At 33.9% G+C, this 15,682-nt stretch overlaps 1 protein-coding gene across 2 annotated transcripts; it reads right to left on the bottom strand.

Moving 5' to 3' along the window:
- Positions 1-8,916: 8,916 nt before the first annotated feature.
- LOC111405433 (ras-related protein RABF1) lies at positions 8,917-14,166 on the bottom strand. Of its 2 annotated transcripts, none has more exons than XM_023034308.1 (8): positions 13,971-14,166; positions 13,686-13,762; positions 11,625-11,708; positions 10,707-10,801; positions 10,444-10,549; positions 10,039-10,128; positions 9,860-9,946; positions 8,917-9,194 (listed from the first exon to the last, which is right to left on the bottom strand). In XM_023034308.1, the coding sequence occupies exons 1-8, from the start codon at positions 13,993-13,995 to the stop codon at positions 9,156-9,158; spliced, it is 603 nt and encodes a 200-aa protein (XP_022890076.1). In that variant the 5' UTR covers positions 13,996-14,166; the 3' UTR covers positions 8,917-9,155. The 2 variants fall into 2 exon arrangements, with proteins under 2 accessions (XP_022890076.1, XP_022890077.1); XM_023034309.1 differs by lacking the exon at positions 8,917-9,194 and adding an exon at positions 9,581-9,634.
- Between the last annotated feature and the right edge of the window lie 1,516 nt (positions 14,167-15,682).

Genomic DNA, 15,682 nt, shown 5'->3' with positions numbered 1-15,682 from the left:
AATCACAATTACAACCTATTGTTGCACTTTCAACCACTGAAACAGAATATGTGGCTGCTACTGAAGCCATAAAAAAGTACTATGGCTCAAAGGTTTGTTATGTGAAATTAATGTTCTATCACAACCTGTTGTAGTATACTCAGATAGTCAAAGTGCAATTCATCTGTGTAAAAATCATATATTTCATGAAAGGACCAAGCATATAGATGTTAGAATGCATTTTATAAGAGACATAATTCATAAAGAATCTGTTGTACTTGAAAAGATCCCAACTGAATTTAATCCTGCTGATATGATAACCAAGGTACTACCTCTTAACAAGTTTAGGTCTTGTTTGAAAATGCTGAAAATTGATACAGGGTAACCTTTGTGGTAATGTAGGTACACTAAACCTCTTGGTGTAATGATCTGTGGAACTTAAAGAAGAAAATGAATCTGTTTTGTGTCTCTGTAGTGTGTCTGATGGTCATTGGCAACAAGGTGGAGATTTTTTGGATTGTGATGCCAAAATCCAATTCAATCAATGGGCTGTGATGAAAAGGGCTTAGCCCATAGCTGGTATTATATTTCCATTGCCCGATAATTCGAAGGTAGAGGCCCAACTACCCGAGCCCAACCTGAGGCCACATGTGCTACTCTGAGCCGTTGGATCACCCAACTGATCTACGGTGATGTTGTCTTCAATATAAGGGACCTTTGGTGGTTACCCTAGTTGACCGTGTGATATTTTCTGATGACTCTTGAACTCTCTAGAACGAGTCCTTATCCTTGCCTCTCTACTACTTCATTTTCTTCGTGCATTTCCTCCAAGTTCTCTGTGATTTGGAAATTGATTCTTTCTGTGTGAATAGTAAATCTTAGCGATTCATTTCTTAAAGGAGTTAGTGGAGTCAGTTTAGGGTTTTTCATTTTGGCTCGTTGAAGTAGCTGCTTTCGGATTCCTTTTGTGGGTTTGGGTGTGTTTTTTGTGTCACGACCATTGTACAGAAGGGTACAATGATAATTTCTGAGCCCAAACATTGATTGAACTGTATAGTTGTTTTTGTCCAGTTTCTTGGCCGATTTTCTCTATGTGAGATCTGAATATACTTGGTGTATTTCTTGAGTTTTATTATATCAAATCCTTACTAATATTAACCCATAAGCATTAAACCAACTAACAATAAATCGATTGAAACAAATTAAACTAAAAATTTAAATTTTTTTTTCCATATTCTTGAACTCTGTTTCAAAACCATACATAAACTTAAGACGCCAAATTATGAATACGTCCCCTATCATCTACATGAAGTTCGACTTTACATCCCCTTTTTTAAACTTTATATACTTTATTCTTATAAGGTTTGACTTTACGTCCCTTCTTAAACTTAGCACTTAGTCTTCTTCGACCCCTTCAAAGGCCCATGCATATTTTTGATGATACTTTTCCTCTTCCTCTTGAGTAAAATCATTCTCGATACTAAAAAGCTTCCGTATGAACTTGACACTCTTGTTCTCTATCTTATTTGCAACATGAGTGCAACATACATCAAGTCTTAAGATAATTTGCAGCCAAGATGTATTCAAAAAGGAGTGGGAAATCATCATCCACAAATTTTTCATCAAATTGGTTCATTTCTGTTTCATCAAGTGATGAATCTCCATGCATGTTGAGATAGGTTATGACTTTAGACAGAATTTTGGATTCAACTTGCACAGGGATTACACTAGAAGCACAATCTGTTGGGAAATTTGCATCACCGAGGAAATTGGAGAAGAACTAATAACCAAAAAATCAAGAAGATGAAATGAAGAAGATGAAGAACATAATGAAATAAAGGCTCGAACGCGTAATCGTTGTCCTCAAACTATATTTGCCTCCTCTCGGGATTATTTGAGATGCTTAAAGATTTTGGCAAACGGTTTGTAGGATTATATCAAGCCTTGTAAAGGATCTAACGCTAAAGCATAAGTGCGATCCTCCAAAACTTTACGAACACAAGGAAGATTTAAATATGAATAAGGAATCAATGGTTTGATTTTATGTGGAATAATATTTGGATCAAAAGGTATTTCTCTCATGTTTGTAACGATTTTTTTCACACCCTTGAAATGATCACAAATCACCTATATATAGCCATGGATGCTAGCTGCTCGAAGTGGTACCAAACATAATGAAAAGCAACCAAAATTTGAACCTTCAACAGCAAGAAATAATAGTGCAACGATCGGATTTCTTACCCATGCGACCGCATGGTATTAATCCATGCGTTCACATGGAACATCACGGGCAACCCCTCCAATTTTTGGTTAGTGGCCATGCGGTCGCATGAGCCAAGAACTTGGGACTACCGTTTGGTTTTTTATTGTTTTATTCCACCATTTTCATTCCACCGTTTGGTTCCATCCACCATTTAGTTTTAATATTCCACTCCCGCCGTTTAGTTTTAACATTCCACACTTCAACACTATATTGATTTTGAACAAGTTCTCAACAATCCCCCACTTGTTCAAAATTTAATAAAGTCTCATATCCAAATCATACGATACTCATGCATAAGGACTAGATATATTTCCCTTTGAATCTAGCCATAGTGTAATCTAAACAATATAGTCGGAATCAAAGGTAGTCGTAGCTATGAACCAGTTATTCCATGTACAATACCGGCTTGAACACACACACGAATACCACATGTTCTCAAGTTTCTCAAAACTCGCTTAGCGCTGTTATGGCCTTGTGTTCATCCTATTCAACAAACTTTTAAAAGAGAAACTCCAACTCTCAATTGAAGCGGCACCACCTCGAAGTTTGTTTAGGTGAAATTCTTCCAGTACCTTTATTACTTTTAGAGATACTTGTGTTTTTAGCACTGAACTTCATTAAGAGCTTTAATGTTCAAGCCTCACTTCAGTAACAACCAGCATTATTTTACTGAGGATAGGGTCAATGCGGATTTCAATAATGCTGCAGCCATCCCACATATCGAATAACTTGTTTTTACCCTTTGAACCCGTGGATTACCTTTTGAGTAATGATAGGTAGAGTTGTCGTTATTGGTGGACCTTTATAGATTAGGAGTTTCAACCTCATCCTACTCGAAGTAGATGCCACCAAAGTTTCATTTAGTGGTCTAGTTAAAGCATCTGCTAAATTCTCTTCGAAAATTATTCCACCTTTGATAATTTCCTTGTGACGTCACTTCTAAGACTTATATGTCTTTACTTCTCATTTTATGTGACTTGGTATCTTATCAAAATATAGCTAGGCAATGATCGATTCATTTGATAGATACAATTTGTCACTAGCAAGAAGCCACATGCTTCTCACTCGTTTTATTTAAAGCCTTATTGATTTTGAAAACACCGTTGGATGATTTCCATTAATTTATTACACTAGCCAATAACTTCTATTTGTGGATTTTAATACTTGGGTATTCACTTATCATCATTGAATCATTACAATGATTTTCAATGAATATTCTTTAAATATTTCATTGGTTTTCCAAGCATCACAATCAGCCTTTACCCATTTAATCCACTTTAGACTTAGTGTGTTTCATCCTTACAAGACCTTCACTGCTTTTCTCCATCATAGATGTATTTCTATGATTAAAAGATAAAGGATACAGTAACTTTTTAAACTAAGTTACCCTCACAATTCCTCAATTAGGAATTCTTATGCAATTTTGTAATGTTGCATTCATATATCTTTGAACTTCTCATATAAGTTCATAAGATTAATATTAACCCCCACATTTCGGGTTATACTCGAACATAGAGTTCCTCAATATGTCAACCCCCACATTTGGGATTGCAATTGAACTTAAAGTTCATCAACTCTTTTATAGTTTTTCTTATCACTTTGATACTACTCGTGAAAGTTTAGTTACTTTCAGATAGTGGTTGTTAAGTCACAACATACTTCAATCCAACTATCTTTAATTTTGATCACACAATTTGATCAAGGTCATCTCATAGACCAACTCAATTGGTTTCTCGAATAAGACTATGCTTCTTGGTTAACAAGAATTGCACTTTGTCACTTCTACAAGATTATATCATATCAAACAATAAGGCATATGTTCACCTTATTCACATTTGGACAAAATCATATTTTGTCACATTTATATGCACACACGACTTTGCGTAAGATCATCTCACTTAATTTTGTGGCTATCATCATTTTAATATAAGTTTATCAAGTGATTCTCGTATTCCAATAGAATAAGTAGTCATGAAATTTCATGAGCTTTCAACAAATAGTAGGTATCCTTCCACATTTATGCACATCCTTTAGACCCATTAAATATTAATAGACTGGTCTCAAAACACAAATATGGATGTGTTTTATTTGCACCTTGAAGTCCATAAGCCAACATAATGGCCAATGCACTGTGTAGTAAATGGTACCCTATGGAAACATGTAGGGAATTCAAGTGGATATATCATCCAAGCAAATGTGATAGCCCATATATTGGAATTAATCACCAAATAACAACCATGGTCAAATAAATCTTCAGCCATTACAATTGATTTAAATTGCATTCTCTAACATTCATGCACATGAACCATTCCAATTGTTACAACAAAGTGAGATGAGTAATCCATATGTAATTTTCCATTTTCTAGTAAAGGAATTGGTCATGAAAGTTCACATAATTTCTTTCATAAAATTCTAACACTTTAGAATTTTCCTGTTCCCGTATACTTCAACAAAGAAATGAAAATTCAAACATTTTCAACAAATGCATTCTTCCAATATTATAATCCCATGTATGTGAACAATTCTCAAATGTCACAATGAAGTGAGACTAATCAATTTATTTCATTTCCACATGTAGTAACATTTATCAAAATGCAATAAGCCATACTTTGGAAAATCACATATTTTACATCTAAATTGGTCCTAGAATATTTCATATATAAAATCAAATTTCCATAACAAAGCAAGATCACGCACATGCTTTATTCTAGGCCAAACATATCACGTAGAAAATTTATAATTATGCATCTTAGCATTATGCAATTCCGAAAAACAATTAGTACTCTTCCAATGAAAGTACTTATCCATTTTGAAATATTTGGCAGCCTCCCTCTACCACTGCCCTTGTGGTTTTTCAATACATAAATAAATTCTCAAAAATATTTTACCCATCTGTTGACTAGATCAATTCCAAATAGATTTTAGAATTTCTTTCACAGAATTCTAATACTGCTATCATAACCATATGTCATGCAAACACAATTTTCACATTCGAAAATTAGTCACCAAACATCAGGAGTCACCATTTAGTAATCTGAATCACATGCACTTGTCTAGAAAATATGCCAACTTGTATGATCACATGTTGTGATCCTATCCCATCTTCATGAATCTTTTATTGATTGATATTAATGCACCACACCCATTTTACATACTTCCTATTATAATAAGTCGACGGTAGAGCAACTTCCTCCACCGCCTACCACTGATCAGCCATGAATGTGTCCATAATATCCCAAAGAAACCTTACTAGGAACCGCACAATTGGGTTCCATTTATCCCTTCCATGGCTGATAAGTGTTTTCTCGAGGTTTCGATTGGAAGAAGACAATCAGTAGAGATTCATTTAGACTATTCATGAAATATAGAGGATTTTATATGAAGGTCGTTTTTCAGAATTTTATTAGCAAAACATGCCAGTAAATTAAACCCAATAAACAAAATTGTCAACTTCACAAATGGTTTTAAATTGCAAAATTGAAAAGTCACCATTTAATCCATTTAAACCATATTCACCTTTTCATGGTCCTTGACTGATTCAGGCAGCCCGGCATGTTTGACCAACAGCAGTACCATTCTCTGCCGACCATTGAATTATGCCAACACATATAAACTTACATGCATTTTTCTCTATTGGCGGCTGGTCAGTCAAATATTTAAACAGAGTTTAAGGTGGTTTTTATCATAAAGGAAAATGATTGTCGGCATTTCAGACCAAAGAAACATACTATTATTTAAAGGCTAAATTCATGCATTCTCTCAATAACATATTAATACGACAAATTCTTCAGTTTAAGAATACAAGTGGAAATTTAATCAGAATAATGGAAATTCATGATCATCTGACCATCACTGTCTGATAAAACAAATTCGAAATGTGCCATTTAATGAAATGAATATGCTTTTGACATCTAAGTCCATTGCCATCCTCACTTTCTTTAAATATGCCAAATAAAACCAGTATGGTAGTATCTTAGTATACTTATCATGCATGTGACAATAGTTATCATTAAATCCTCTTTCAGAATATCATGAATACATGCAGAGACTGATTCATCTATTTCCATAAAGGCGGTGCAAAAAATCAAACGATTTCTTTCATGATGTCCATTTAATTGTCGGCACCGTTTCATTAGATTGAAGATCCAATCATATTTTATTAATGCACATTGAATTTTTTAGAATTCAATGAACACGTCCACATGTATGCGTAAAATCAAAATGTAATTTCACTTACCGAATTTGGAGAGCAATTTCGACTTACACAAAATCTGGATTCAAGTTCTCCTACAAGTCGAGCCATCAAACAGTCCCCACGAACAAGATCTCAATCCATCAACTTGATTGTCGCCAAAGTGGTTTCATTCTCCATCGCCAAAATATAGTTTGAGATTGTTGGGAAATTTGCATCACCGAGGAAATTGGAGAAGAACCAATAACCAAAAAATCAAGATGATGAAATGAAGAAGATGAAGAACATAATGAAATGAAGGCTCGAACGCGTAATCGTTGTCCTCAAACTATATTTGCCTCCTCTCGGGATTATTTGAGATGCTTAAAGATTTTGGCAAACGGTTTGTAGGATTATATCAAGCCTTATAAAAGATCTAGCGCTAAAGTATAAGCGCGATCCTCCAAAACTTTAAGAACACAAGGAAGATTTGAATATGAATAATTAATCAATGGTTTGATTTTATGTGGAATAATATTTGGATCAAAAGGTGTTTCTCTCATGTTTGTAACGTTTTTTTTTTCACACCCTTGAAATGATCACAAATCACCTATATATAGCCATGGATGATAGCTGCTCGAAGTGGTGCCAAACATAATGAAAAGCCACTAAAATTTGAACTTTCAACGACAAGAAACAATATTGCAACAGTCGGATTTCTTACCCATGCGACCACATAGTATTAATCCATGCGGTCGCATGGAACATCACAAACTGCCCCTCCAATTTTCGGTAAGTGGCCACATGGCTCATACGGTCGCATGAGCTGAGAACTTGGGCCACCGTTTGCTTTTTTTTTTTGTTTTATTCCACCGTTTTCATCCCACCGTTTGGTTCCATCCACCATTTAGTTTTAATATTCCACTTCCACCGTTTAGTTTTAACATTCCACACTTCAACACTATATTGATTTTGAACAAGTTCTCAACACAATCGTCTTCAATGATGTTCTTCAGTGTTATGCATTGCTCTGCTACACTATCTTCAATCTCAAATTCTTCATTATCAGAACTCCTCAATGTAACCATCTTCTTCTTCTTTCTTTGTAATTTGGTGTTGTTTCTCAGAGATAAGAATCTGAATAATTTGGAGAGGTAGGGTTGCTCGTGTGTGTATATATACATTATACATAGAGGGAGGTTTTAATGGTTTGAATTTTGGATTGTCATGCGATACATTAAATTGAGATTAAAATGGATATTTAAATTGATTAAAATATCCTGGAATAAATGAAATATGGATTCAATCGTTAGCATGTTTAAAGAAGCTTGTTTGATTCTCATTAATTGTGGAAAAAATGAATTTCAAATAGTATTTTTAGGAGAACGTGTGTTTAAAAAGTAAGGAAAAGTTTTTTGTATATGTGTTTAGTATTTTATTTTGTGAATGTGTGGTTGAAAATTATCAATGTGGCAAATCATAAAATAAATTAATAGGTGTCAAATTGGCAAATTTATAGAATAAAAGTTTACTTGCGAATAGATAGATCAATTCGCAATTGAACTGCGAAAAACTTGCTTGATGAGGCCTATTACCACGAGGTTGCCTTAATTGTTATAGATGAAATGATTGTCAAACATGTAATATATATAAGATTGTGTTATATTTACATTACAATTTACAAATTTGTTAACAAACAGATGACATGATGAGATTTGATTTAATCAAAATCTCACCAATGAAATAAAATAATAATAATTCCCCTCAACTTATTTTTGTCATTAACTCACATTATAGAAGTACAACTATTTAAGCGGTGAAGAGATTTTAACAATTTTATTTCAATTTATCGCCATTTCATCAATTTGTAAAAAAAAAATGTATAAACATTTTCCTTACATATAAGCCTCTCTCATTTACACTCTTCCGAAGGTATCTCAGTTTTTTACATCTAAGTTGAAAAATACAGTTAACTAAAACACAGGCGATTCAAAATATGTTTCAGAAATTTTTATATGTACATTCTAATGTAGACGCATGCTTAAAATAGAATAAGCCTACTGTCGCTATTGAAGAATGCAGCTCCTCCGCAAGATGTCCTTCAAAGTGAGGCTCTCCAACTTGATTTTAACCGATATAGAATGAATTGTACCTCCTCATTAGCTATAGCTTTAGGGCCTGGAGGTCATAGGTTCGAGCTCCAGCCAGAATCCTCGACATTTTATTTTTATCGCACCCAGTTATCGATTTCACCATCATCTTTGGTTAAGAAGTCAGATTTCAGTTAAGTACACAATCTTAACCTTATGTTAATAACAAAAAATTTCCGATTTTGTATTAGGGTGATATACAATGTCACCAATTAGCATAGAAGACGTGAATATTGAAGTCTTCCCACGCCTTGAAACGCATATAAATTAACATAATTAGTAACTTTAAACATATCGATTTAGTGACTTTCTGACTATTATGAATCAGCAGCGGCACCAATCAAACAGGTTCAGACTTCACAATATAACTATGCATTTATAGCGATATTTTCTGAGTACCATTTATGAATATAATACACTTATATGATGGGGCTGTAAACCTACGTCCCAAGTTTTGAAAAATTATGACAGAACTCCAACAGAACCACAGTAATAAAATTGCAATCCTGGAAAAACATAAAACAGTAATACAGTATGATACAAGCAGATCCAGCAATCTGTAGCTCACAATTAAATTCTCAAAGTTTCAAAATCAGGAAGGAGCAGGGCGAGGGAGTCTCTTGGCTATTTCCTGTCAAATCAAATCATCCAAAAAGCATCAGCCACCATCATGAAACCATATACCAGTCAAGAAACTGAACTATTCTAGTAAGATGCTAAATATTCCGTAGTCATCATGCAATTGATGTGCGGAGAAGAGCTTGAGCCCCTCATTTATTAAGGAGCTGGGGTCTGCATAAGCTCATACTGCGAAGAAAATGTAGTTCTAGATCTCCTAAAACATGGGATTTCTGACCTCCCACTTATTTTCAATTACTTGATTTTCTTACACAGTGGGATGAATCTAGACGCAATCCAGGGATAGTTTCACCTGTTAAGAAATTTGACGTGTGGGCTTTCTTTATTTAATAACATACTTGTTGGACCAATCTATAATCTGTTTTATTAACGGGTTCATTAAAACCTTCTTGTTCAAACTAGAAATTTAAATAAAAAATTGTAGGCTATTTCCTGGTGGCTTCTAGATACCAGACATCAAACTCCAATTCTGGACCATTCTCTATTTCAGATAACATTTTTGGTTATTGTATTCATCGCAACAACTATAAGCAACAATGAGAACGGTGTTTCTAAGTGCAGTTGTTTACTGAATTTTACAGCCGGATACAGGTAAATGGACGTGATTACTCCCTCGAGGCAATAAAATTTTAGGTGAAAAATGCTCTAAGAATGTACCTCAAACAGCTGGTTTATATTATCTGCTGTTTTGGCAGATGTCTCGATAAAGAACATCCCATTCTTTTCAGCACAGTCGATTCCATCCTTTGAAAAAACAAAAGGAAATTTGTTACTGTTGAATAAATCGGCTAAGGTTTTGCAAAAAGAAAGAAAGCATTATAGAACATATTGCTCACTTGAACTGGTACTTCTCGTTTTTCATGGAGATCAGCTTTATTACCGACCAAAGCCATGACTATCTCAGGACTTCCGTGTTTACGTAATTCCTGTCATTGTAAATAGTGACTTCAGCAAGGAAAAGATCAACTAACATAAAAGGCTATATTTTGGTATACGTGTAACATTCATGTTTACGAGATCTGGTAACAAGAATGCACATTGGGAATATAACCAGGTTCTCATAGCCAGTTTTAATGTGCAAGATTCCTAAACTCATGAGCATGCTACCACTCGCATTGTTCCCTATGACATTGATAAATGCTTAACAATAATTACAACTATAATTTAGTCTCTCATTTAGTACCACCTAGACTAAGGTTGCAACCCCAGTGGGGCTAAATAGCATTACTCTTTCAATATACCTTGATCCAATACTGTGCTTTGGCAAATGATTCAGGATTAGTTATATCATACACAACAATTGCAACTGCAGCTCCTCTATAATATAGTGGTGCCAGTGCTGCATACCTATGAAGAAATACAGGCTTCTTCATCATGATAAGTCTTCATCAAACAAACAGCGACATATATGGGTGGATTTTGGTAAAAGAAATTCCACCTACATAATTGGGAAAGATTGAAACGAGTCGAATGACTCTTGGAATCTTGACCACTAAATATTTACCTTTCTTGTCCAGCTGTGTCCCATATTTCAAACTTCACAGTAGTAGAATCCTGCAAGGCAATTGTCTGAGACAAGAAAGAAGCTCCAACAGTTACCTGAAAGCATCAAATAGTGCAATTATCAATAAAATTATCATCAACTTCATGTGGGATACTTTGGAGAAGTGAGATTCTACATTCAATAGTAGACTGGTGATAGACACGTAAATTGTTTTCCTGTCTAGGTAGAAGATGTTATTCACACACTATACTGAGCATTTATAGCTTAGCTTAAAAAACTTAGTTATAAGCAAGTTTACCTGCAAGTAAAAGAAGCCCCTGTTTGGTAATTACTAAAATCTATGTCAAAGTTAACAATTAATTTTAACCACATATTTCATGGGCCTTGCAACTTTTCAACCACACATTTCATCAACTTTTATCAAAATATACTAAAAATTGGATTTTAATCCCCACGAAATAGAGGATAAGTATGTGAACTTTTCTATTTATGAACATTTTAATCATTGTGCTAAGTAATTTTATGCTTGACAAAAAGTAACGAGTAGAGTTGAATGTCAAAAGATCGGAAAGAACATTGTGCTTGTTTTAAGTAATAAAGTAACAGAACGCTATTTGAGCCCAGATTCTGATGAAAATATTTCTGAATGTATGGAATAAACATTATTTGAGCACAAACAGAACTCTATTTTATCCCAAATTCTGATTAAAATATGTTTGAATGTATTGAATTAATATTGAATTTGATAATTAATATCATATACTAATTTAAAACCCCATTAATTTCAAAAGGTCCACAACGTGACAATGGCCAAGAGCAGCAGCAACAGCAGCAGCAACAACAACAAAAGCAATTTAACCTTATTTTCATTAACTTTGAGGTCGGCTACATAAATGCTCATCGTCATATCCTCGTTACCTTGGATGTTGGATCAAACTGTCCACGAACAAAACGGAGTACAATACAGCTTTTCCCGACCCCAGAACTACCTAACACCACAAGCTGCACAAATTGATCGAACAAGATGATTAGTGCATGTTAAAAAAATAATAATAATAATAAAATCTCTCTCTATTTTTGAGGGTCGTGAAGAATAATAAAGAAAAGGAAAGATTTAAACCCTATATCTTAATATAATGTTTCCAATGAAAGAAAATGATTAGTCAAGGGCCTCCTGCCCCAAGTACTGCACCCTCCATTGGTCATGCTTACTGGACCATCGATTTAGAAACCCTCTCTCTCTAAATGCACAAACTGGGCTTTTTTCTTTCATGTTTCCATGTGATAATCAGCTTGCAAGCAATAGAACAGATAAAGATCACAGTACAGCAGTTAAAATAACCTAGTTTATAACTTCCTAATTACATTAATGGCAAAACATATAAACTCTTCAATATGGCGAAGCTCCTTAAGATGCAATTCTAGAAAGAATGACAGGCATATGAAATAAGTTGTCTTGAATCGTTACAGCACATCCTGGATAATATTAACATAACTTGAGGTTAAATTAGAGCTCAAACTTGAAATCCCAAGAAGAAAACTATATACCATTTGCCGTTAGAGGCTTCCTTAACAATCCTATCACGTTAATTGTCTTTTTCTCCTCAATTTAGAACCCATCTTTTGTCCAAATACTAATGAGGCCACTATTTTTCAAATAAATAAATAAATTTTGCTACCCATCTTGCTGGAGATAATAATTTTCTTGAAATTTTAGCTTTCAGAGGACGTATTGCTTTTGAAAGACGGCATGCCTTGAAAGTCAAACTCTGTTATTGCATTTGAAGTTATTCCAAAGTTTTTCTTTTCGGTTTTAACTCGTATGCCACCAATAAAATAGTCACTATTTACTACATTTTTTTTTCTTGATTTTGAGATACCACTTTCTGTATAAAGGGTATGATAATGCAATGCATTTGAATTGCCTCATTAATTTTATTCGAGTCAAGCTTTGAGGGCATTGTTTTCCTGATAACAGTCAGTAATACTTCTGTGGGGTTTCAAGTTATGAATTGTATCACTGCAAAAGTAAACAATAATAGAGGATTAACAGGGAAGGAGAAGACTCAAAAGGAAAATCAAAATCCAGTTTGCCAAAAGTTTCACTTTGCAATTCAACATTTAAAGTCAGCAGTGGTGCAAAAATTCACAATATTATGAATCTTTTGCGGATTGCAACAGAAAACAGAAAACCCAGGATATGGGAAATAGGAAAATATACTATACACATCAGGCCAATGAAGAAGATTTAAGAAAGAAAAAAGGAAACGGATCCATCTATGTTTTGCCTCCAATGTTAAATCACTGAATAACTTCGAAACATTTATAAGCACCAGGAATCTGGTTTTACGGCAGATAGACCATCTCTCCTTCCTTTGAGGTCCAATTCAAGTAATAAATGTGCATATTATCAACACCCTAATTGTACGGATTGTAAATACCAAATGTTCAAAAATCCCATAGCAGGTATTTAAAAAAAAAAAAGTACTTAGATAAATTCTGTTCTCATTAGAAATAGAAATAGAAAGTCCAGAAATTCAAACTGTGAAATCAATATGTACTGAAGAATAAAATACTCAGGATAATAAGACTGCAAAAATAACATGGACTTTCAAGCTTAATGCCTACTGTAGCCGAGAATTATGCAATATGCTGATGAATTTGGAAATTGTAACACTCTGAAGTAATTCATAAGCGGTTCACCTAAGAGGATAAATAGGAAGCTTGCACCAACAAAACTTAATACAAAAATCTAAGAGTTGCAGGAAAAGGGAGAAAAGAAATGAAAATTTGCAAAGCTGAAGTACTGTGATGTGTAACTCATAATGTCCATGCGAGAATTTATAAAACGGAAAAGCACAGAGTAGTCGAACAATTCTGTTTGCAGTGCATATAATTTAATTAGCATAAAATTGTTCAGATATACAGCAAGTTTCAGCACAACAACACGAGGGGAAAAAAAAAGGTGCAGAAATATACCTTCACCCGCAGATTCTTAGCATCATTCGCCCCTCCATTCTCCGGATTAAGCCCGCCTATCCGCCCTACATTTCTATCTGCACGTAGAAATTGAACAGAAAACGAAAATGAAAAAAAAAAATCCAAACCCTTCATCAAATTGACAACAATTCCCAAAAGTATCCACAGCTCAAATCTTATTGATCGAAAGCAACCTCAATTAAGATAGATCCACTATATCAGAGATTCAAGTTTAAAGGGGTTATAGCCATTACAATAAATAGACCATAAAACGTTTAAATTTACCAGGAACTGATGCGGAGCAACCCATGTACGTATCTAAATCTACTGGTTAGGGTTTAGAGTTAAGAGGAGCGTAAACGAGAAAGAGGGAGAAGGGGAATTTTTGTTTTTTCGATACAGTGTCGTCAAGAACGATATGATTTGTAACCGGGGAAAAAAATTAAAAAGAAAAAAGAAAAAAAAAAAAGAAGCTTAATTATCTATTTTAACAGAATAACTAACTTAAACAGCCAACCATGGTTATGTTCGAATAAGTTAAAACAGAAGTGGTACTGCTCACCGTTATAATTGTCCTACGTGGTATATATGTCACGATTAGTGATTAGACGCATCAATGTGATAATTTTTTATTGGGAATTTTGTTTAAGAAGTCTAGTCAACCAGTATCTTTGGTAAAATAGCATATATCAATACTTTTCGTTCAAGTAGTCCATAGTCTATTTGATTATATATTAAAAGTCTTAAATACCCTTAGACTGAAATGACTAAAATGTCCAATTTGGAAATGAATATTACCCAAATCTCCAAGTATAAATCCCTAAATCTCCTTCATTTCTCTCGTTTCCAAGTCCATTTTTACCATATTAAACCCACCTTCAAATTCAGCTTTATTCTTCTTCATAAGCATTATTGTTGCATACAATGAATGATTGCATGTTGAAGTTTCCTTTCTTGAACCAAGAACAAATCAAATAGTGCAAATTTTGGAGATGGGTTAGCAAGAATCAATTTCACATAGTTGAAGGTGAGCTTTATAAATTGAAAATTATCGATTTGTTGTTATTTTCTAGTTGTATACTATGAGAAAAATCGATTGCGTAATCAAAATTTGCTGTAAAATATAGAAACAGAATGGTGTCGTTTCTCAGTAGTTGGATGCCCTTTTTTTCCCAACTAGCTGCCGTTTTAATAAGACAATGGTGGTATTGATATACTTATAGGCAAATTAGTTGTTTCCCCATTCTTTTATAGCATTTTATTATCATAAATAAATTTAAACGGTACATACACATTTTAAACTACAGAATGTCGTTTTGTTCTGCTTAAATCTGTTATGTAACAATATGAGTGGCATTTTATTTGTTGTTGAAGCTGTGATTCATAGTATTCAGTTTTGATAATTAATGGCTGAATATATATATATATATATATATATATATATATTGTTTGAAAATTGAAGATATGGACTCTAGTGTAATGATTATTATTTGTTATTTTGTTAAATTTGAAAAGAGTGATGAAGATGGATGGATTTGGAAATGGATAGGGAATGATGAAGACACCGCAACAAATATTTTTGTATAAAAAACAATCTCATATGCAGAGTTGTATAACGAAATCTGAAAATGAAAAGCAGTTAAGGTTGATTTGGCATTGTTGATTCTGAAAATGATGCATCATGGACTTGGTTCTTCGATAAGTTGTTTCATGTAATGGGTATGTTGGAAGGGCTTGTTTTCATTTATAATCGCAAGGATAGCATTGGTAACGCTATAAAGATTGTTTATCCTTATGCACATCATGGATGTTTCATGTGGCATCTACAACTAAACATAAAGTCAACTTATCTTAAGCCCGATATTTTGCCATTGTTTATGGCAATTGCAAAGAAGTATAATTTGATTAATTTTGAAAAATCAATGGAAAATCTATATCGTAAAAGTCCGGCAGTTGGACAATACCTAGAAAAGAAAGTTGGGTATGAATTTTGGTCC

This window comes from Olea europaea, chromosome 12 (genome assembly GCF_002742605.1).
Source record: "Olea europaea var. sylvestris chromosome 12, O_europaea_v1, whole genome shotgun sequence".
NCBI classification, from domain to species: Eukaryota; Viridiplantae; Streptophyta; class Magnoliopsida; order Lamiales; family Oleaceae; genus Olea; species Olea europaea.
Note: the sequence above shows the minus strand (reverse complement) of the source record. Positions and strands in the feature narration are given on the sequence as shown.